The 24415-nt window shown below is 47.7% G+C and overlaps 1 protein-coding gene across 12 annotated transcripts in view; it reads left to right on the forward strand.

Annotated features, from left to right (window-relative positions):
• KHSRP (KH-type splicing regulatory protein) overlaps positions 1-24187 on the forward strand; it is a 41481-nt gene extending 17294 nt beyond the window's left edge. For 2 of the 12 annotated variants that reach the window (XM_069604356.1, XM_069604355.1), the window contains exons 11-21: positions 9002-9076; positions 9800-9902; positions 10037-10137; positions 17170-17311; positions 17399-17559; positions 18656-18771; positions 19110-19160; positions 21296-21375; positions 21602-21802; positions 22275-22358; positions 22793-23920. In XM_069604356.1, the coding sequence (XP_069460457.1) occupies positions 9002-9076; positions 9800-9902; positions 10037-10137; positions 17170-17311; positions 17399-17559; positions 18656-18771; positions 19110-19160; positions 21296-21375; positions 21602-21802; positions 22275-22358; positions 22793-23031 (1353 nt within the window). In that variant the 3' untranslated portion in view covers positions 23032-23920. Of the gene's footprint in view, positions 1-9001; positions 9077-9799; positions 9903-10036; positions 10138-17169; positions 17312-17398; positions 17560-18655; positions 18772-19109; positions 19161-21295; positions 21376-21601; positions 21803-22274; positions 22359-22792 lie in introns of all 12 variants that reach the window. The other 10 variants (XM_069604360.1, XM_069604359.1, XM_069604357.1 and 7 more) reach the window with 9 other exon arrangements.
• Positions 24188-24415: the final 228 nt, after the last annotated feature.

Here is a 24415-nt window from a genome sequence, read left to right on the forward strand (position 1 = left end):
CCCCGCCCCCACGTGTCATGAAATGAACAATGCGCTTGTCGGCGTTTACTTTGTCAAATGAAGTCTGCTGTTAACATTCATTGCCATCACTATGCCCTGCATATTTTTTTTTGTAGGGTGAAAGATTGCGATAAAGCGGCCATATGTGTTCTCTGCCATTTATTCCCCACCCGCTTAATCCGGGGGGGGTACACGTCTCCATGAATTGTTTTGCAAGATAATAACAAAACGTCTTAAGGCCATGCTTTCATAATTCACAAGATATCAAATGCCAGGTGACTCATTCCAATCTTGGAGTAGGTGGGCAGTCTCGGAAGTCTCGCGTTAGTTAATTCCCTTAGGCTGCTAGCCCATAATTCAGAAGCATACATAAATAGGCAGGATTTTCACACACAATCTGTTAAAACAAACCGAGTAACCTCTCCCTTCTGTGAGAACTAATGGCACCCAAAAGCTGTGTGGGTTTAGTTTGGTCCACCCTTTTGCCAAGATGACTTACTGGACACCAGACTCCACTTTCAAGGAATTGTCGGTCGAGTAAGATTGTTGCCAAAGCAGGCTGTAGGCCACCTAGTGTCAAACCCATAATCGGAGGTACAGATTAAACATGGGTGCTAATATGCAACCTTGATTGACACCCTTCTCAGTTTGAATCAGCCTGCCATTGCACTATTGCCGTCTAACCGCACTCCACATTGTTTGCTAGTTAGCCACCCCAGCATTTTGAGCTACTAGAAGGGATTCCCTACTTGTCAGTCTGCCTGTGTCAACCGTGTCAAAGGCAGCACTGTAGTCAACTGGCATTTTGCATATGTCCCGGATGGATGGTAACTAATCGCTGTGCTGCATCCTTTTCTGCATCCAGTCTGGTTGGGAATGTTTCAACTCCTCGTATGACCCGTGCAAAGATCTTTGCTGAAGCGTCCAACATCGCCAGCAGGCGATACTTTTGTGGGCCTGCCTGGGAACACTTCAGTACTGGGGTGAGTATGCTGTTATGCTGGGTGCAAGGAACAGTCTGAATAACTGGTGCAATGCCCCTGGCCAGAGAGGAGTCGCAAACCTTTAACAAATTGCACATGCCGTTCAGGTCAGGGCCCGGGAGGATTTACTTTTGCTTATTTTAAAAATCTCATTTTTCTGTGCCATGTTTTATTGCGCACCAGACCCATGGGTATCGGGGCGCATAGCATATGACTTACAGCTTGGTCACTAATCAGTGTAGGCACATAAAAAAAAATACAGCCCAATTACATGACCGACAGATCACTATTTACAGGGTTATTCCATATAGTGGCGGTATATAATCGAAGGATACAGATATATGATGTATGTGGTCTAAAAGCTGGCAGGATTACTTGTCAGTCTTGGAACCCAGTTCTGACGGAATTGTGGGGAAGATTGATCTACTCGGAGAAGATAATTAATTCCAAAGTTGAGCTGCCTTGATCAGGAAGCTGCATTCCCCCAACTATGGGGAGTTTAAATCTTGGGACTGAAAGGCAATTGGTGTTCGATAGTCTTGTGGGTTTTTTCTAATAAGTCTCTCCAGGGTGCCAGGTTATTTATAAATTTGTGAGATGCCACAATCAACTGGATTTTATCGAATTGTTGAGAGCCAATTGTTTCAGTTTCTAAATTATTCTGGAGGAATTGGATTTTCTTAGTTTCCTTGTTGGCCCCAATGTAAAGAGTTACAGTAGTCCAACTTTGACAGAATAAGTGCTCTGGCCAAGGTAATGCAACTATTGTATAGGAAGGGTTTACCTGCTCTGATCAATTTACAGGTATATGCTGTGGCAGATGCCATTGCATTATTGAAGGAGAGCGTGGAGTCCAGGTAGATCCCAAGGTTTTGACCTAGTTAGCGACCGTGTTGTATACTAGCTCTGTAGTCTTCACCCTGCTTTAAAGCACTGTAGGGGGTGTTATGACCCAGCTTAATGGTAATTGATCAGCATCTGATGGTCAATTGCTTAGTTGTAATATCAAGATTCCCTGACCAGCATGTTTAAAATATCAAAAGCTTTATTTGGGACAAACTGGGCAAACGTATTACAACGTGATGTGTTAAGTTTACAGCCAACACGTGTTTCGACCTACTCTATAGTCTTTTTCAAGGCTAACACGTAACAAGTCGCATTGCTGATGAGTCAAAGAATTAATGCTGCCACTAGGTGGCCTCGTAGCCTAGCATTTACATCCACATGTATTCATCAGCTTTCCAATATAAGATTGGGTGCTAGTGAATTGCATTTGGGAAGACTCATGCGTCCGTTGTGTGGCTGTAAAGAATGCTTGACTTATGTTAATGGTACTTGTACCACGCACTGTCAAGTGGTCCCCAGGCAGCTCTAAAGGAGGGTGCGGGGGAAAAAGGTGTGGGTGGGAATAGTGAGTTATGGTGGGATTAGTGAGTTGTGTCCTGAGCGTCAGTTTGGTTTGCACCATTTGCTGAGCTTAAGTGCTGTTTTTGGGTCCGCAAATTCCCATATGCTGTTGTGCCGGATTATGTTGCGGTGTGAAGTACGTGTGGATGGCTAAGCATAGGAAGTTGTTTCTGTATGAAAAGTGCATGCATAAAATGTAGTTGGGTAAGCAGGTTTGTTTTAGCTTTTATTTCTGCGCTGAAAATCTAGGATTATCCTGTGTCTGTTATTTGGCTGCCTAGCTGGTAGGCACATTGGGAGTGGCTTGTTTCCTCTGTAGTACTCTAGCAGTTTGTGTACCTGGTTGATGAGGTTTGTCCCCCCAGCTCCCTCCTGGGGTTGAAGATTAGGTTAGTCTTATGTAATCTCTCAGCGCATCCAGTGGGAGTGGTCCCTTATTGTTGCCTCTGGACTAGCAGGTATATGTGGACCTGTGCAGTGGGGGCGTATGTCACCCCCCTGCCCACACTTTTCCCCCCGGTTAGGTAAGATTAATCGCACCTAGATTTGAGATTCCAAATGTGAAATGGCACACAATGAGAAGACTCCTAGATTTGCATTCAATATTGCAGGATGGTGGTGGTTTGGGATTGGGGTAAGTGTTGGCTATTTCAACCAGTATTCCCTACCTTGTCTGCTGCTGATTGACTTCTGTCTGGTTCTCTTTGCAACTTGTGATCTAATTCGAAATATGACTTATTTTTGTCCAATTTAGCCTTGAAAAGACATGAGCAGGTTGAAACACGTGTTGGCTGTCATGTTTACGCATCACTGCATACATTTTCTAAACACGCCTGGTTTTTGTCCCAAATGGCGTGTTGGTCAGGGCATCCACTTGCTGTTAGGATCTGTGATGTTGGGCATCGCCACAGGTGTCAAGACCTGTGCTGCCCCTGATGCGCAAGTGTTTCACTTGGGTGGAGATGCTTGAGCCTGTGGAGCCAGTCCACATCCTTTTCAATTGCTTAGTTGAACTTTTCCTGGATGCAAGCCCCTTGTCTGAGGTGAGAGTTCATGAGCTAGCCATCCGGCACTTGCTTTAGTTTTCTCCAGCATGGGGTCTGGCATGGATTCACATGCTCATGAATATTCTGTCAGGCCGGCAATTCTCAGTATCGGAATTTTCACTTTCTCCTCTAAACCAATCACTGGGATTTGAGTCATACTGCCCCAGCCAATGACTGCTCTCTCCCCACATCTTCCATCTTCAGATTTTTACTGCACTTTTTTGTAGTGTTGGGACAGTGTTTCAATCTTTGCACTTTTTGCCTTTTCTCGCACTATCAAGCCTGTGTGCTCCATCCAATTAACATGGACCTGTTTTTCGGCCTCCTTCGTTGCCCCACAGGGGCATACATTTAGTTATTCTTGGAAATTTCCAGATATCCATCATGCCCACCCAGCACCAGATCATTTCTGAGAAGGACGGTGCTTCCCTCTTCAAGCTCTTCACCAGCTGCAGCCTGCATAATGTTTTCACGGACAAGCATTACTAGTGCCTGTATTGTCTACACCCAATGTGGGCCAGGGCACCATGCGGTCCACAGGGGCATGCCTCATCCAGATCTAGCCAACCAGAGCAGGCTCCTGAGGGTGCTCCACCCATTGGGGCCCAAGACGAGGCCAAGCGCTGCGTGGCTTGTGACGGTCAGGACGTGTTCATCGCCTCAATCTCCAGCTCTTTGTCGAAGATTTGCTACCCCGGGGAAGTTGCAGGAGAAGGCCAAGCAGGACATGGTGTCCTGCCAAAAGGGCCAGGTTATACATGCCAAGGTGTTTTATTAAGGTGGTTGCCGCCCTCTCGAAGGCTAAGGGGACTGACCGGTCGAGGGTACCCTGGTGGCAGCCAGGGTGGCGCTCCCTCCCAGGTGGGAGATTTCGGGCAGACGAGTGGAGAAGACTCTGGAGAAGAGGATGACGGACCTCAGCCCAAGGCCAACCCCCCCTGCCCCCCCCCCCCCCCCCCCCCCCTTAGGGCCCAGTCTTTGGCGGGCCATCTACGACTGCAGGGATTCATGTGTACCCTTACCTTGACTGGCTCATCCGGGCCAAGTCTAAGGACATTGCAATCGACACACCGTTCTTGCGGTCCATGCTTAACACAATGTCCTGTCTAGCAGCTCTGGCCATTTTGGGGAAAGTTGCACAGATGTTGGCACTAAGATCGTCAGTGAGGGCCATCAAGTCTCTGATTGGCATGATGTTAATCTACCCGGTCCGGCTCTGTAGGTTGCGTATGCAACCACTCCAGGGGTTCCTGGATGCCCGTTGGATCAACATATCCGGAGGTTTCAAAGACTTTTCTAGCAAGGTGTGCACTCCAACATCACTGTGGGCCCAGACTTCCAGAGCCCCCTGTACCAGGAGACTGTCACGACCCACCCTTCCTTAGAAAGATGGGAGTGCACACCGGATGTCTCACACCAGAGGCCTGTGGCTGCTGGAGAAGGCGCTACAAAACATACTGCAACTGCATGCTGTTTTGTGCCCTCAAGTCAATTCAGTCCCTCAAGGGCGAAGTGGTGTCTTCATGGACATCTGGGGGGACACCAGATCCCGGCGCTCTCACAGGCGCAGGAGTTGTGGCACTGGGCCGTCGCCCAGAGGATGTTCCTCATTCCTTTCCACTTGGTGGTAATAAACACTGTTGCCGACTCCCTCAGCAGGGAGCTGCGTTCTTTCCACAAGTGGGAGGTTCAGCAGGATCAAGTGGACAACCTTTAGTGGGGCATTCCCCAATCGATCTGTTGTGGCGATATACAAAGTGCCAGAAGCTTCCCCCGCCGGGGAGCAGGGGTGACGCATTCTCCTTCCCTTGGCCGCCTCCTATATGCGTTCCCTCTGTTACTACAAGTATTCAGAACCGACTGCTGGCTGTCTGAGGGCCCATTCCACCAAGCAATTGCTGCAACATCGTTCTTGTCTGGTGTGCCCCTGCTGGACATCTGCAGGGCTACTATGTGGAGGTCACGATTCTACTGCGTCAATAGGGATTCCAGGGAGGAGTTACAACTGTTGGCTCCTCACCAGGCTCAACTTCAAGGGAAGAGTAATTGCTTCTGTTGGGCCTTGCTACCTCCCGTGGTTGTGTACTGTACCACTATGTATTCATGACCATGTGAATCCATGCCAGACCCAATGCTGGAGAAGGGACACATTTATGTACCTGTAATTTGTTCTGCAGTATGGGTCTAGCATGGATTCACATGCAAATCCTCCCTCCTGCCACTCTTGTTCATACTGCCACTTTACGTTCTACCGAATCTGAAGAGGGCTGCCAGAGGGGCTTAGGGAGAGGGCAGTCATTGGCTGGAGGCATTATGACTACTTTTTACTGACAACTGATGGAGAAGCTGCATTTGGAGCTCTGCACCTACATCAATTAAGTTTGCTCTGTGCAGTTTAATAACCCAAATTGTTTGGAGCTATTTCGTCCCTAATTGTGGTCCAGTAAAGCCTGGCCTGCTACCTGGAGCCACTCCCTAAGCCAGCTTGTGCTTTACCAATGGGTCATTGGCTCAGCAGGGCCACTATATATATATCTAAATCAACTGCTTTAGTGGTGACAAGCAGAGCTACTGCAGCGGACAAAACTCCATCTGGTCCTTGTATGGTAGATGATGATTGGGGGGGGGGGGGGGATTATCCCTCTTCCTGCTTGCATAACATTGGTATGAGGATTTGATATGCCCTGGTTTTAGAATGGCATGGGGCCTGTCTTGGTTCTCTCTGCTTAATAGTTGTGAAACGTTGCTGGGTAATTTTCTTTGTGCTCTAAATAGTTTTAAATATTCATTTATTGGAATGACTTGTTTAAATCTGCCTACAATGAATGGGCATTGAAGATTGCTGCTCCATAAACATTAGATTAGAATGACCCTGGCCATCTGGATTTTCTGCAAGCAAAGGGTCTATTGGGTGAATGTTTGGATTTGCCTGAAAGGTCATGGTATCTGCTCATGGATGGAGCACCAGTTGCACAGATGTATTCAACAAGCAGGTTCCAGAACTAGGCTTGCCATCAAAAATGTGGTGTTATACAACTGTGTTCACTTGTTCATTTTCCCAACAAAATGAAATAGTTGACAGACACAAACTTGCTATAAAGCATGCAGGCAATGCAGTATTTTACATTAGCAATACTGTGATCATGCATTCAATTTTTAGCAGTGGAGTTGCATGACTTAAGTTTGCCCGCAAGATGATCAGAAGCATCATTCTTATCGCTATGGTTTGCAGTTATTTGCAAAAGAAAATCTTGCCTAGCACTTAACACGTCTTTATCACTCGCGACTGGGGAGGATTACTGCTGCCCTCTTGTCTCCATTTGCTGTTTAGAGCTTGAGTAAAAAGTGAAGACACCCCTGAAGCCAAGATTTTAATGCAGGGCAAGCTGTGACTTCATTAAACTGCTAGCTTTGCTACACAAATGGCAATTTAATTTGTGACCAGGGTGCATTTCCCACCACTCATCTGCAGTGATGGCCTCTGCGCTGCTGAAGCAGAGCAGCAGTTTGGAGACACATGCTCCAATATCCCAGTCATGGGGTGCTGTGAACACCATGATGCCGATTTGCTGGGGAAGCAGACCTGCGGGGGGGGAAGGGGCGGCGGCTTGGGAGAGTTGCCAGAGAAAAGATTGGGGTTACTGGTCTAGTATTGTCTCGTCTGAACACCACTTGGGGATGTTTGAGGTGGGGGATTGAGATGGGCAGCTTAGAGTGAAAGGGGCCGATTTCACAAATATCCCAGTAGGCCTGAGGAACTTAACCATCACCCAGGCCACTTATTTTAATATAGACCCATCGACTTTTCGGTCAGGGCGGGAATACTTACAAACTGACTCTCTGAACCAATCACTGAGCTCTGGGTCATACTGCCCCAGCCAATGACTGCCCTCTCCCTAAGCCCCTCTGGCAGCCATCTTTAATTTTACTGCACATAAGTGTGTCCTCATGTGTTGCTCTTACAGCGTTTTTTGCTAGGAAATTCCTATTTTTGTTAGCTAGAGCCAGTGTCCTTTTTGTCTCGTCATCCAGCAAACAGGGATGTGTTTGGCATCTTTCAACGCCCCTCAAGGGCAGGATCGTCAAGTTTTTCTCCAATTCCAGAAGGCCATCGGGCCTACACCGCACCGTCGGGGGATGGGGGGGTTGTCCCCCTCAAAGCTCTGCACCAGCTGCGGTTAGAGGAATGTTTGTGGAGGACCAGCATTCCCAGTGCCTCTGTTGCCACATGGCAGACGAGGAAGATTTCGAGATCTGTTGTGGCTTTATCAAGCATGCTATCAAGGATCAGCACAGCAGATGCGTGGCTCAACGCCAAGGCCTCTACCATGTGGTTCACAGCGGTATGCCTCACCAAGATCTGGCAAGTGAGAGCAGGCTACTAAGTCCTTTAAGACCATGCGAAGCACCACCCTCGTATCGTGGAAAGTCGGGTACAAGCTTCCGGACTGCGGGGAAGGTCCTTGCCAGGGCCAAGCATCTACTCAAGGGCTATGAAGTAGAAGCACTGACATGGTGCCGGACACAGAATATCAACTCTCTTGAGGGTGACTGCCCGGCAGATTATTCTGTTTGTTGTCCTTGGCCAAGGCAGGACTAGCCCATGCCTCCATTGTGCATCTGGCTGATATCTGTTACACCAGGTCTCCGGGCCGGTCTTCTCTTACCGTCTGGTGTTCCTTAAAGGACTGTCGCTCCTGCCGGTGAAGGCGCCCGCCCCAGTGTGGGAACCCAACATGGTTCTGACAAGGCTCATTGGGGGTGTGGGGCGGGGGAGGTTTCTTTCGAGCCTATGCTTCAAACTCCTCCTTTACCTTTTGTGGAAGACTGCTTTCCTCGTGGCGATAACCTCTGCCAGGAGAGAGGTGCTATCCAGGCCCTGTCCTGCAAGCAGCCTTATCTGACTTTCCATGATACAATGGATGTGCTCTGGAGCACCCCCTCTTTCATGGCGAAGGTTATGTCGGAATTCCATCTCAAACTGGTGCCTGGTTTTTTTTTCTGCTGCCTTTGACAGCTGAAAGGACTCCCGCTGATCTGTGCATGTGTGCGCTATGTGGCTTGCACATGGTTTCAGAAGACTTCTCAACTTTGCTCCTGTGAACCATGAATGCCTTGTCCAAGGCTTCCGTCTCCAGGTGGCTCTCCGGCTGCATCTCTAATTCCACTGCCACATGAGTGCCCATTCTACCGAAGCAGGCGCTGCAACGACGGCGTTCCTGTCTGGTGCCCCTGCTGGACATCTGCAGGGCTGCTACATGGAGGTTTACTCACACCTTCACGAGATTTTACTGCGTCAACATGGATTCCAGAGAGTCCAGGGACGGCCAAGCAGTGTTGTTCTGCAGCATGGGTCTAGCATGGATTCACATGTGAATCCTGCCACTCTGCGGATCTTCTTGGTCATACTGCCACTTTACTTGCTACCAAATCTTAAGATGGCTGCCAGAGGGGTGTAGGGAGAGGGCAGTCATTGGCTGGGGGCAGTATGACCCAGAGTTCAGTGATTGGTTTATAAGAGAAAGGCAGTTTGTAAGTGAAAGTGAACTTTTTTTTCTTTTACAGAGGTTTTCCGGCCCGACGACTGGGAATGAGCATGTGAATCCATGGCATCTCCATGCTGGAGAAAAACAGTTACAGGTAAGTAACTTGTTCCTTCCTTGTTTTTGCCCCTGGTGTTATCGTTTTAATTAATACTGGCACACATTACAAAGCTTATATAGTAGAGCACAACATTCTAGTTCCTAAAGCAACCATAATTTCTGCCATGTGCTGCTCATGTCACATGTGACCTCACACATGTATGCAGTATTCCTGCAGGACCTGACATAAGGATTGAGAAAACCATGAGCCAGGTTTCCATGTTGCCTAACGGAGTTGTACCGTTGATCCCATGTACAGCACTGTCCCTCTCCTTTCGCCTGGCACTTCCCCTCCCCTTGTGCGATCTCAATGTCACTTGGCCTAGTAAGATCGTTGTCTCTGTCCTTCTGTTCCCCGTCCTTGCCTCGTTGCACCTTGAAACACTTGTGTATAGGTGTTGCCATATCGTGATGGCTGGGTATGGTTGCTTTAGGACCGCAACCAATTTGTGCTGCAACCCTAATGTCACTTTCAGGTTGATCGCAGTTTGAGGGCCCCAACTGTTGTAGGGGACTAACATTAAAGCCCATGTCCTTCCACCTACTGTAGAATCCCTTGGTGGGGATGGTAAGCCAAGACTGGCTGTACTTGTATCCAGTTTAAGGCACGAAGAGTGCTTGTCCTGGATTGTATGGAGGTGCTGTGCTTGCCAATGAGTGGTTTGTTAAGTTTTGCAAAACCCTTTTCTAAAACAAATTTTAACTTTTCCCTTTTCTGCAGGTCCCAGTGCCCAGGCATTCAGTTGGTGTGGTCATTGGTCGCAGTGGAGAAATGATCAAGAAAATACAGAACGATGCAGGTGTACGGATACAGTTCAAACAAGGTTGGTTTTCCTAACCATGTCAAATTATTGTGCAGAAGGGCTGGGTAGGTGCAGTGCTAAAAGTAGCTGGTTTTGTACTGTGCATGCTACTGCAATGCACTTGGTTATATTCTCATGCTCGTTTTCTTTTACAGATGATGGGACTGGTCCTGAGAAGATTGCCCACATCATGGGCCCACCCGATAGGTGTGACCATGCTGCCCGTATCATTAATGAGCTGCTCCAGAGTCTTCGGGTATGTACAATGAATGTTGCTATGGAGGCATAGCATGGGACTGGTTTGGTACCACACAGCACAAGGACTTCTTAACTATCTTTGGGATCTTGATTGGGGGGAGGGGTATTCTGAGCTGTAAGACTCAGAATGGTTGAAGTCTCCTTTTGGGAGAGACTGCACTCTTTTAATTAGTAGTTTTGGCGATGAGTCGCAGGCAGCTGTTATCTTAACATTGTGTTAAACCACAGTACTCGTGTCCGAGCAGGACAAAGGAGACTTGTACATCAGGGTGCAAAATGTGCACACTCCGCTAGCTATCTTGGTAGGAAATGGTGTGCTGTGTATGTATAGAATTGAAGTGGCGCGTGAACATCCATTTGGAAATTAGAAATACAATGTCTCATGCTAAATATTTCATATCGTTTGTTTACATTTAAAATTAAAATCCATGGTTAGCTAGATTGAACAGCCGGACACTTCAGTTAAACTAGATTGGTTAACGAACGTACAAACTCCAAGCACTAATGCTGTAAACGAGCATGTTTTTATGATCCATAAAATACACATCCATTACAACATAACCTTGATATTCCCTTCCCATAAAAATCAATGTTTCATGTTCCAAGATTACTGCCTTGCTGTTAGTGCCTGACCTTGTCTGAAGAGTGGCACACAGTGACCTACCAGGTTGTCAGTTGTTGGTCTGGGTATCTCAATCCTGTCCGCCCTGGGCGATTTTCAATTTCCATAACGAACAATCGATGCTAGATTCTAGTGTATGGAAATGTTACTTAGTCGCTAGAAGTCCCCACCCCTACACATTGGCATTTAGATCGCTGCACTCGTGAGCCTGGTTCATCAGAATACTTGCTAGGATTTTAGAAGACTGGGTTGCTGTCTCCCAAGAGTATGTGGTAGTCTGTAGGTCAGTAAGGAAGTTTTTCTTTTTGGGGTACTGTTTAAACGGGTCTCTTATTTTGGCTATATTAGGATTCAAAGTCTTTGGTTTTAATGCAGTTTCCTTTTATTACAGACATAGTTGTAATGCTAGTTGTACCACCCAGCGTTGGAATGAGCCTGTAGCCGACGTGGGTGTATTGTGCCCTAACTTCCTGTTTTTGGAAAATCAAGATCGCCCGATCACCAATACTGATGAAACAGGGCCACTCCCCACCCCCTGTGCAGAGCGAATGGGTGGGGTATGTCAAATTTCACCATTGCCAGTACACCGACCTCTGGTCAAAATTTCAGCCCCCTAACGGTTATTGGGCTGGAGCCAACCCTGAACATACACATGTTTACAAATGTATGATGTAGTTTACTACCCTACAGTCCTGACAGTTGCATTTCTTCTATCCAAGCCACTGTTTTGTACTTTGCATGTTAAAGTTTTTAAATTATTTTACAGAACCATGGCAACTTGCAGACTTAAGCATTTGCAAAAAACATTTCCCATCCAAATGTGTCCGTCTACTTCTGCTCCCACGGCCTACATCGCACCCGATCAGTCGATCTTCTCTCTCCTTTATTTGCCGACTTCCATTCTGACCTCATCTTTAGGAGTCCTCCAGGACTTTAGCGCCCTGTTTAGAGATGGCCAAATCTGCTCTCAATTGTCTCCCAAGCTTCCACCCCTTCCCTTGTTCCATGTTCCTGCCTCTCGCTTCCTGCCACACCATCTGTTTGCCCATTTTAATAGGTCTCTCCACCACATCTGCACTGCTGGCCTCGTATGTTCTTTCCATTCCATTGCTATTCTATGTTTTGCCAGTATATATGCCAAGTCCTTAAGCTTAGTCACGTGTCTGGGCCTTGTAAAGCTCCATATCAGACAAGCTTTGGGGATCCAATATCCAGGGTGGCATCTAATTTTACTAATGCTTGGGCTACCTCTCCCCAGAATCTACTAATCTTTTTAAATGCCCAGAACATATGCACCAGAACTGCGTCTCTCCACACTTCGGGCATGAATTGCTGCCTGGCTAATGTGTCACATATAATTGTATCTGTTGTAGTTCTGCAACTAGACACCTTTTTGTGATACACCATGACTCTGCTCCACATAGTCTGACATTGGCTGTTTGTTGTAAATCTACCCAATTCTGCATGTCTGCCCTAATTCTCTTCCTATCTTGGACATCAACTCATATCCTTGACTGTCCTGACACATCCTAAAATGTCTCGTTTAATTGTAAGGGTGCCTCAGTCTCTGGCTATCTGCATCTAACACTCAAGAGACAGGAATACACTAGGTGTTGCCCCCGATTTACATGTTTTTTGTTGGTTCCTCAAAATCCTTGGGCTACCCTTCTAGCACATCTCCCACCTCCACTCTTAGGTTCCCAGTAATTCCTCACATTAGACCTCAATTTGTCTACGCCTTCCAAGTCGAGTGGATCTGCAGGGAATAGTTTTTTCTTCCAGTTGGCAGGCCCTGCTCCACATTACACATTCCGGCACAAGGGCGAGAGCTGCCTGTGGATTGTTTAGCCATATCACTTCGTTCAAAAAACAGTACTTTCAGCTCGTAATAACCTGGATTTGGGCATTTGTCCATCTGACGGCTGTTTGGCCACGAATTGCAACTGGCTGGCTACAAAACATACCTCAATTGAGCAATTCTACTCACCCCGCCGCCCCCCCCCCCCCCCTTGTTCATACGGACTCTGGAGTTTCCACAGTGCCACTTTGCACCATGAATTGTGCCATAAGAAGCTCCTGCATCTACTGTGCAGTTTCCTGAAACTTTTTTGTGGTATCACAAATGAGACATTTGCATAATAGTGTGGTATCTAAAGCACCACCATCTTTAGTAATGCTGCTTGCCCCATCATGGACAATGGCAATCTAGTCCAGAAAGACTTTCTCAATTTTGTTAACCGCATTCTGTATGTGTTCTATCTTGGGGTCCTGATGGATGTACCAAAATGTATCTGTTTCCAACTTGGTAACACCAGTCGTTAGTGCATGGGCTTGCGTACCCTCCCAAAGGGAACAAACTCTACTGTGGGCTAATAGTCTCACATCAAGGATATATTGCAAGTTTGTCTCTGGGTGTTGCAAGTACAGGAGCATGTCGAACATGTCATATAATTGCCTCCCTCCCCGGAGTGACGATCCCCGCGTCTCCATATTCCTCCCACAAGCAGACGGCTAGTTGCTACAAAGCCAAGGTGAAGAGCATCAGGGACCATGGACATCCCTACCTCGTGCACACAGAACTGTCACTGTTCTGATAGTCCCCATGTCTGTTCATTGTACAGCAACCACACCCATTCAATGTATGTGCGCCCTATGCCAAACCTTGTCAGCCAAGACCATCTGAGAAACTCCTTTACTGCATCCAGTGACACCACTGCAACTTACTGTTTCTCCTTGAGTGCAGTCTATCATGTGGTGCGATATTCTCAGGTTATTGGTAGTATTCCTGTGTGGGACATATCCTGTCTGATCTGGATGTAGAAGCTTGGCTATGACCGGTTTAAGTCTGGGCCATGACCTCCGTGGGAATCTTCCCGTCTTGGTTCAGTAGTGACAGGGGCCTGTATGAGCTAAAGTCGATATCCTGATTGTTTGGTTTAAGAAGGGGGGGGGCAGTAATTGACTCTCGCAGGGACCCGGGCAATCTGCCCGAGACAGTGCCTAGTTTAGCATTGCTGGCAATGGAGCGAGGAGTTCTGTCCTGGAATATTTATAGGATTCCACCAGAAGTCCATCCGCGCCTGTCGGTAGTTTTTTATTAAATTATCGTGATGGGTATCTCTGGGCAGTCTCCTCCATATTTAGTTGGGGAGACAAATCTCGGACAATGCATCTTGTATCTTGTATATCGATCGCTGACACAGCTGTTTCCTCATGGGCATAAAAACACTTGTTCACCTCATCTTGGGTCTCACACAACTCAATCAGTTCCATAACTGCCCTAATTGTCTCCCGTTTACTCACTCTTGTATAGCCAGGCTAGCAATTGCCCCGGTTTGTCCCTTCTGCATGTTCTGTCCAAATTGTGTGTAATCGTAGAGTTGTTTATACCTAGATCTGGTGTTTAAGATGGCAGTTTCCCTTGCAGCCTGTTTTATCCTTGGTTGTCTTTAGGTCTTATCAACACTCGTTGTTGGCGTCTGGTGGTTGTCCGTTTCATCATTCAGAAGTTCGGTTGGGTCCTGATGTGTTGTATGTCCAGTGTAGGTGTAGTTTCCCATTTTACTTGTATGACTTTCACTTTGGACTGCTGATATCCTGCTAATGTTTCTGATTGCTATTCTGGTGAGTGATCAGACGTAAGGCGTTATAGTAATTTTGTTTTAGCGGTGGCCTTTTTTTTTTTCTGTCTGGCGCGCATTCCATTGTGGAATGTATTGGCATGGTAGCCTGATGTGATGCCATTTTCTTGTCGCATATCGTTCACCTGTGGCCTGGCATACTGTGCTTCGGTCTTCTAGTGGTTTTTCGTTTTGAATACCTGGGTGTGTTGGGAGTGTTCCTGTGAATCTGCGGTTTGATATTGTGTTCTTTGGGTTTGTGCATATGGTGGTACTTACGTTCTCCGTGTTGTGCCTTTGGTTTTCCTGTTGTGGTTTACAATTGCTTTGATGTTTTCTAGTTTGCAGGGTCTTCTGGCTTTGTTTCATGAGTGGTGTTGGGTCTATGGTTTCCTTATGTTTTGGTTTCCTTTTTGGGTCTTTTATTAGAGGTGTTGGCCTTTGTGTGATGTTGGGTGGATTTTGTCGACATGGTTTGTATTGATGTATTTGTAGTGCGCACCAGGCATCCTGGCGCGAAAAGGCAAAGTTACAGAACTGAACATATACAACAGTGTAAATTACAGTATAGTACAAGAAATTGTGTATATATAAGGTAGATTATAATGGGACATAATTACAGAGGTAAGTAAAACCATAGTGTTACATAGACAATCCTAGTGGCCAGTTTATCATAGGAACATAAATTAAGCGGTGGAGGCAGATATAAGTGAATGCTATAGGCAGAAGGCTGAATCGCGAGAAGCCATGATTTCGTTTTCAAGGGATTGAATGAGGGCTCAGATCTGATGGTGGATGGGAGTGTTCCAAAGCTTAGTGGCGAGAACAGGGAAGCTCACGCCCCTGGCTTTTTGGAGTTTAAACTTCCTCCGTGTTGTGGGTTCCTGTATGTTTATAATGTCTAGTTAGTTTTGGCACATAGTGAGTGCTTTCAAAGGGATACACTGGCTGGTATCAAGGAGAGCATATGCCTATACTGCGTGTGGATGGGTTCCTAGTTCGGCAGGGGACGGCTACGGCAGTGGCTACCCCAGAGTGCAGCGGGAGTGAGATACCAGTGGCTGTACTAGTAAAATTTATCAGGCTGTTTGTTCCAATTATGTTTAATGTACTACCCATGAGAGCAGTTGGAAGTAGTCGGGCAGACCAACTAGGGCACCAGCTGATCTCAACGCTGCAGTGAGATGAGTCTCACACTAAGCCACCCAAGCCTATCCAGAGCATGGTATGGGGTACATTGAATACTTATACAGTTTGTGCCAGACACTATGCATGGGCCATTTGCAAGATGTGGGGCACCTTAACTAATTATGCTGGGTACAAACTGGCCATCTGTGAACTGTTGCAACTTGATAGCCACAACTGCAATTAGCATATCTCGCATTAGGTTTGTTGGCAGTACTTGTATAGCGCACCATCACCAACGGAATTGGTCCCAGGCGCTCTGGCGGATCTGTAAACAAGAAGGGTGGGGGGAGGGTTAGTCGGGAGAAGTGGTGTGCTGTTGGCAGCTTCAGCTCGGTATTCACCGAGTGCTGGGCTTTTGTGCTAGGATAGGATGAAGGCCTTGAGTGCTGTGGGTGAAGTTTGTGTTGATGCGGTGTTGTAAAGTGTTTGCGGATTGCTGGGAGAGATGGTTGTGTAGGTTTAAGTATGCAGAAGATTGAGGGTTGGGTTAGTGGGGTCTGTATCCTGGTTCAGGTACTTATGATTCCGTGAGTTGTATACATGTGGGTTCGGATGTTGCTGGTTCCTCGTGGGCCGACTCAATTTGGTAGTGTTGCGTGGATCCACCTGTATCCTATTGGGTATAGTTTGGATTGGTGGGTGCGTCTGAACCTAATCTTCAGGTGTAGGACTGGGTGGGTGATATGTATTCTCAGGTGATCTAGTGTGACCCTGGTCGGTTAAGGCTTTAGTGGTTCGGGGTTGAGTTGAAGTGTTGCCCTAGTGGATCCGCCTTGGTGAGTGTGTATTCAGACGTTTGTATCCTTCTGTCCTGACTGGTTCTTTGATTCGCGTGGGGTGAACATCCTTGGGACTGTTTAGTTGTAGTTTTGTGTGGTAAGGCATTGTGCTTCCTGCTTTGTATTGGTGGGCCATGTGTAGTGATGCACCCATTGCATTGGGCCCGTGATGCAGTGCTTGCTTTCCCTGTTCTAAGGGCTGTTGGGGAGGTCATAGTTGGGTTAATGCAGAATATGGGTACCTTATACAATGTAGGATCAATGTATGTTATACAATAATGGGTAATAAGAGTGGTGGGGTTTTACTAGAGTACATTAATTACTGTACTCCCCGCCCAGACCACACTTGCCATGTCGGTTGTCTGTGTCCCATTCCAACACAGGCAAACTGATTTACTGGTGCTTCCCTTCACCAGGGAATATCACAGAAGCAAATTCTGCACAGTATGTCCTTCAATCGGATGCACCCTGGCTCCAGTCCCACATTAGCCTCTTTGTATTCAACATTTTCAAGTGTTCATATCCCATAGCCCATCAGGTTGCCAATTGATCTTTGCAAATGTTTAATGGTAAATCTCTGAAAATTGTTAGAATGGGACACATGGCATTATGCAGTGCATTAAATGGCATACTAAAAAAAGAATCCTGTGTTTTGGTGGGGGGAGGGGGTGGCTGGACTTTGCTCCCTGCTGTAAATTCGACTGGTCATCTGGTCACACCCCTAAATGTAATCCCGGTTTGAGTGCCCATGTGGATAACTTGTGTTGTGTCAAATGTTCCATATTTCTAACCTAGGTTGTGTGACTTGTTTGGGTTTTTAGACTGGCCCTCCGGGTCCACAAGGTCCTGGAATGGCCCCTGGTGGCCGTGGCAGAGGACGAGGTCAGGGAAGCTGGGGACCTCCTGGAGGAGAAATGACCTTCTCTATTCCCACTCACAAGTGTGGTCTGGTCATCGGCAGAGGTGAGGGCATGGCTCTTGATGGTTCACACCCTTCCATGGTTGGGGTTCTGTCTGTTCCTATAATCTAATAGACCTCTGGTTTTCCAGGTGGCGAGAATGTGAAAGCCATAAATCAGCAGACTGGGGCGTTTGTTGAGATTTCACGTCAGCCTCCTCCCAACGGAGACCCCAACTTCAAGCTCTTCATCATCCGAGGGGCACCCCAGCAAATTGACCACGCAAAGCAACTTATTGAGGAGAAGATAGAGGTAGGTTTGCTTTGAGGGTGGAGGTTGCATTCGCTTGTTGCTAGATGCGTCATTTTTCGGTGTTTTGTAGCGATGCAGAAGGTTGACCTGTAAAACAGACTATCAAGGCCTATGGCGGTGCACGGATTAAGACCTGAAGTGTTCAGTGGGCGGGGCACAGGAGTAAATGTGGCTACCGGACAAGGATGCTGGCTTGAGGTGGATGGTTCTGAAGGTTGCATGATGTATTTGAGGACCGTGCATGTTTCACTTTGGCGTGCTGATCTGCTGCCACTTATTGGTGAAGGCTGAAGGAACAGCAGGGTGGACGGTTTACTATCCAGGGAAGCTACTAGCCAGCCATACAGTTACTCGCCACTTCAATTCTATACATGGAGCACAACATTCATTACTTGTCGCGAGCCGATCCTCACTAGCCAATGACTAGTGGGGTGCATATTTTGATCCCTGCAGGATGATTGTATGCACTGAGTTAACTTTGCCACTGCATTTTCTGCTGCAGAGGTGCTGTATTGGGGGTGGGTGCCTCGCTTTTCTGACTAATTTCGTAGATTTGAAGCCCACCTTGTGCCGGCGAGGTGGTTCCTTTTTGTATGCTTTCAGAATGGTTACATTCTGACATCCACAGCCAACTATATGAATCGTTCACAAACCTTTCCCACTGAGTACAGTGCTGCTTTACTGCATGTTTGCTGCAGAAGTTCTCAGCAGTGGTATTTGTTTGCTAAAGCTGTAGATCAAATACAAAGCGCCCTGTAATGGTGTTTAAAGAGACTAGAACTGGGCAACTGGTTGCTTGGGTTTTGGGTTGCTGTGGAACAGTGGATGTCATTTAAATGATTTTGCTTATGTGGAGGACTGACCCATTAGCAATTGAGGTGAGGGTGTTTGTAAGGCACTGCACCACCACTTTGCTCTCCTTGTCAGGACGCAGGTTTTATTGCATGTTAATATGCCTGTCGGAATTGCCTGTATATGGTAAGGACAACAGGCCATCTCGATCAGTTGAAGCCTATTCTTAGTATGTTTGAGTGCTTGTCTTGGTTGCACTGACTCCAGCGATGCCTACATCATACTTGATTCTCTTTTCATACAGGCTCCCCTCTGCCCTCTTGGGCCTGGTCCTGGTGGTCCTGGTGGTCCAGGACCTGCTGGTCCTATGGGTCCCTTCAACCCTGGCCCCTACAATCCTGGCCCTCCTGGCGCACCTCAGTAAGTGGAAGCAGCAGCATTTACATGTAGGATTATTGCACGGCTAGTGTGGGATGGATTGTGGTGGCATGTGCAGCTTGTACATAGTTGGGCGTGGGGTTTGTGCTCCACTCGTGGTATGGGAGCAGTCTGCCCTGAAGGTGAGTATGTGGTTATTGGCTATTAGGTGCTGGTCGGACAGTAATTAATGCTCCTGGTAGGAATGTGGGCTGCAGGTGGGTCCTAGGAGGATGACCTGGGAGAGTATGCTAGTACATCGGGTGGAGGAGGGTGAGATGCAGTGTGGACTGTTGTACAAAGGTGCTGATTTTATTTGATTTGTTTTTGGTGATTTGTAGGGCCTCGCATGCTGCTGTAAGGCCGCCTCAGGGCGCAGCAATTGTTTACAAGTAAGCAGACAGCAAGACTATTGTATTGTTCCAGTGGAGGATGTGGGTTGGGCGGGAGGGTTGACCTGCGTGTTTGGCACAATGATTTCATCTTTCTGTTCTGGGGAAGTTGGGGGGCGGAGGGGGGAGGAGAGAGGATACCGGTCACTGATCAGCTGGAGTACTTTGTATTTTGTGCCTTACACGGAAGGCTTTCTTTATGCGTGGCTCAGTGGGTTCTTTTATGGGGCAGGTGAATATTCGAGGCGTGTGCATTGCAGCTCCATAGTAGGTCAGATGTGGTGTTGGATTTTAATTTCCAGTAAGTGGTGCGTGCTTAAGATCTCAAAGGACCAAATAACTGGCAGGAGGAGCGTGGGTGGCTGCAAATGGGAGGGGGGGGGGTTCTGATGTGCTGAGCCATCGTTGGCGTCGAAGAGCCGTCTTTCCCTAACGTCCTCAGATTTTAGCTACGTACTGTCAGAATATCTGTAGTTGACTTGGTATCAAAACTGGTAGCCTAGAGTAGATGTGGGCCATTTGTGTTTTAGTTGCAGTACTTCCGATATCAGTTTGTCGTGGTTGAGGGATTTCTTCCAGTGTTTTTGGGGGGGGGGGGGGGGCTGAACCGGCTTGGTTTGAGTCGAATGCCTTGCTCTGGTTTTGCTCACAGCCCGAGTTGGCATCCTCAACCCAGTTAAATTTGAAGGCCACTTCTACCCAGAAGGTTAAACTGCCTGTAATCTACTTGCACGCTGTACTTGCCAGAATTGCGTGCAGTAGGAGCAAAACCAACCAGGAAGGCTTCCAGAATTCACCGAGGTATGCATTCCTGGGCGAATACTTTTACGGGGACTTTTAGTTTGCCTACCACAATTGGATCACTAGAAGGTAAATCTGAATTACAGAGCCGCACTTAATGCCAAAGATATTGATAATGTATAGTCGTCACAGGCTGAAGTTGAGGTGGATCAATATTGGCGTTGGGTGGGCAGAAGATTGCCTAGGAGTTTTACTTGACTGTAGAATTGGCCTTCCCTCCCACCCCCACGTTGATGGGCAGTGGCTCATGGCGTCTCCCATAGTAATTGTCAAGTCAGTTGGAGGTGGCACTGCCTTTGGGCAAAGTGGGTGCTTGCCTAGAGCACAGCACTTTCTTTAGTTATGTAGGGCGCTACCTGTTCGCCCTTGGGGTTTAAGCCTGCTTTAAGCTGTAGACCATGGCCAGTTCTTGTGCGAAACGAGGACAAGTTTGTGCCTACAAATGGGTTACAAAAGAGGTTCGTTTGACAGACAAGTCTGCATTTTGGTGAGTTTGGGGCATTGCACCACCCTGAATGGCATTTATAATGCTTCTTGCACAGCATTTGTTTTTTTTAACTTGTCAACTTGTTGGCTCCAACACCATCTGCTATGAACGAGTTGTGGTCCAGTGCCTGAAGTCCAGACTGGGGTCAATCCCATTTTACAGAAAGTGCGACCCTAAACAAATTACTTGATTTATGATGCCACTTCCAAAAATGATATGGCTGTTTTACGTTTCCTGTCATGAGGAATGGGCTTGTTGTGGGGTCAGGAAGGAGGAATAGGGTATTGGGTGTTGTTGTGGGGCGGCAGGGTATTTGGCGGATCCATGATTTAGACTCCTACCTCGCTTTTGCAGGTGTACACCAAGCTGATGTTTCATGAGGCATGGGGTTCATGGATTCTTGGTCTTATTTTCTGAAATTATTTATGTGGTTTAGAGTAAAGTTGTTTTGGCGAGCGGTAATCTGGCCTAAATTCTCACTGGGCTTTAAATTGGGTTGGTGGGACCCTTAATCTGCCCATGGTAGGTGCCTTATCTTCTGGTGGTGCCTGCTAGGGTTTGAGGGGGGCGGTTCGGTTTTGTTAGATAGCACAAGGTCTCCTTTTGTAGGTTGTGTGGTTTGACCATCTTGAAGTGCCTCGTTCTCTGCCTGTCTAAAGAGATGGTAACATGCCGTTAAGTGGCACATGCGAGTGCTACAGTAGGTTTGATTGCGACGTGTTTGAAAGGCTGGGGAGCAGCTGCTTTGCATGGAATGTTATCGGTCTTCTGATCAATCTACGCAGATTTGCTTTTCGTGGTGCCTTGATGCAGTGTCTTAACATTTGCCTCTCCTCCAATTTTGCAGCCCTGGCCCACACCAATACACACCCCAAGGCTGGGGAAACGCGTACCCGCAATGGGGACAGCCGGCTCCTCATGACCCAGGTAATGGGGTGGGATTGTATATTGCAAACGAGTGGGATTTTGGGGTGCGCGTGCTTTGGGTGGGGCAGGCAATCCTTTGTCCTTAATCATAGTATCCTGTACTTTGGAGCATTGGCTCCATTAGGGGTGCCAGGCCCTCGACATGTGTTGCACAGCCTTATGTTCTCCTGTGATCACTAGTTACTGCCGAGCCTGTTCTGGAACCTATTCCTTTGTTTCCTCTCAGGCAAGCCTCCTGCACCCACTGACCCAAATGCAGCTTGGGCTGCATACTACACCCATTACTACCCTCAGCCCACAGCCCCACTGCCAGGCCAGCCTCCTGCTGTAGTGGCAGCACCTCCAGCTCAGGGAGAACCACAACAGCAGATGCCTACTGGACAATCCGATTATACCAAAGCCTGGGAAGAATATTACAAGAAAATAGGTAAGTCATGATATTTTATATTTGCATTTTTAAAGCGATCACAGCACGCATTGTCTTAGTTGCATATTTATAACGCGTTTAAATACCCGGAGGTATCTAAGCGCGGACCCGGGGATCGAACCTGCGTTGCTTCGCATCGTCTTGCTTCCAAGACGAGCACGTTGCCGCTGAGCTATCCTCCTGGGACTTTCTAGCTTGGGGGCATGTGTCGTTATGTTGGAAGTGCAGGAACTAGAAATCACTCATTTGTGTGCTGGATAAATCTACTCCAACTTAGAATGTACGTATTTAAGCATGATCTTGCCTGCCAATTGGAACTAGCCTTCAGTCTCCCTGTGCTCGTCCATGAGCTGTGGATGGTTTTCCATTGACCTTTGTGTGGGTGGTGCTTTTAGTCTTGGCTAAATGGTTTGGCTTTGCTCATCCTTGAGTGGCTGTTGGGACCAAGGCTTAAATTGTATTTTTCTTTCAGGTCAGCAGCAAGGGCAGCCAGCACCGCAGCCTGCAGGACAGCAAGACTACACAAAAGCTTGGGAGGAGTACTATAAAAAACAAGGTACATCCAGGCCAGCAGTACTTCTTGCCCTCCCCAATCACGGGACTTGTACTGGGCCCTTCTAACCAGGTCAGGACAACCCCAGGGCTAGAGTAGCACCCTCAGCTTTGGAGGACAAGATGTGTCCCTTATACGAGCTCAGCAGAAACTGCTCCAGCCTCAAATTCCATGGTCCAAATGGGTTTGTCATGGAATTTACAGGCCACTCTGAGCCTAAATCTGAAATCTGTACGTTGTTCATGCTATAAGGACGACATATGCATGTAAAATGTTTTACTAATGTGCCCAAAATGCGCTTTGATTTTAGGTACTGCTCTGGGCTTCGCCACTCAGCCCCACCCAAATAGCCGTACGCACCTACACAAAGGGGGGTGTCTGTGTTGCAATTCCAGCACTGTTAGTAACTGTTCCATTTGGTTTTCTTGTCTTTCCAGCGGCGGCTCAGGCGGCTGCAGTGGTGGCCCCGGCACCTGCACCAGTTGCTCCGGCCCCTGCCCCAGCGCCACCAGGTGCCCAGCCTGACTACAGTGCGGCCTGGGCAGAATACTACAGACAACAAGCGGCCTACTACGGACAAACACCAGGAGCCCCTGTTGCACAGCCCCCTCCCACACAACCGGGACAGCAGGTGAGGGAGATGAGAGTCCTTCCCCAGCCCCCAGAGATGCGCTAATCTACACCCCAGTGTGGGTCCTGGGAATTCGTGACGAGCAGTAATAGCCCCATCCCCCCCTTTTCGGATCTCCATTTGGACCAAGGGACCTCGGAGGAATGCACATACAAGGTGTTGTGGCATTGTCCCAATACTGGTCATGTGAGACGCTGGGAATTTTAAAGTGCGCAAAAGGTCTGAACACCATCGAAGAAGCAACATGGGAGGGGAGAAGTGCACGACTGGACCAAACTCAAAGGAACTGCCCCCTTACATTAGGTGTTATAGCCCCCTCGTCCCTACGCCCCCTTAATCTTCATGACTGGAGGTGGGAGGCGTGTCTGCCCAACACTGATCTTTCTTCATTCTCTCCTGCAGGCTCAGTGACTTGAATGGGACTCCTCATCTGTGACAGTCTTGAGTTTTGGAGAGCACGCTCGCTGCTGTAGAGAAGCCCTGGGGTGGGAAGGGAGCAGTCCGAGAAGGTGATCGCTAGTTTTTTTTTCTCCATTTTAGGACCCCTGGTTGCTCCTTTGACCGTCTAAAACCCGGAGCCCCTTCACGTTAAGCAGTTGTAGAAGATAGGAAGACCTTAAACACCACATTACCCCCTTGCTGAAACTTGGACCGTTTCACGCTAACCAATTTTTTTTGTTTTTAAAATAAACTTTACAAAACACTCTGCTTTTAGTTGGAACATTCCTTGGACAAGGTGTTGTGTCTGGAAAGAACAAACCCTTCCTCGATTTTCCCTCCTTCCCAAAACTCATTTTCAACCGCTGGGACTGGTCTGGTCTGTCTTGTTTAAACGTCTGTTCAAGAGGAGATTAAAAAACAGAAAAAAAATGTACGCTCAAGTTTTTACTTTTTACCGCTCGTTTTTAACTTCACAATAAATGATAAAATCTTTCCCGGTGGTGTTTTCCTGGCTGGTGTCGTCTGTCCTGGTGCTCCAGTGGGGGGAGAGGCCATTGCTGGCCGGCGTCCTTCTGTCCCTGGTGCTCTGGAGAGGTCGTTGCCAGCGTCTTTGGCGCTTCAAAGGGCCATTGTAAATGGTAATGTCGTGGAGGCCCTTTGCAGCACAGATGAAATTCTCCAGCTTGTTTTTTTTTTTAATAGTTGTCGGTAAAAGGCATTGTGTTTTCTTTGTTAAAATAAATGCTGCTTTTGTTTTAAATTATTGCGAAGTGTGTGTTTCCAAAGTCTTCTGCTGGGAATAGGTTTTTAATGGCACTTGTGCTCAAGTACTGGGCGACCTGTGGACGCGGGAGGGAGTGGATTTTGGTTTGGTGGTCTGGTGCCACAGAAGGCTTGCGTGTGCTTGACGTGTACTGCTGTGATGCTGGTCTGCACACGCCTGCTCGCTGCCCAAGTGTGCACCATATGCTCATGGGTATCGTCACGA

The sequence above is a fragment of the Ambystoma mexicanum genome, chromosome 3q, assembly GCF_040938575.1.
Source record: "Ambystoma mexicanum isolate Mex_15411 chromosome 3q, UKY_AmexF1_1, whole genome shotgun sequence".
NCBI classification, from domain to species: domain Eukaryota; kingdom Metazoa; phylum Chordata; class Amphibia; order Caudata; family Ambystomatidae; genus Ambystoma; species Ambystoma mexicanum.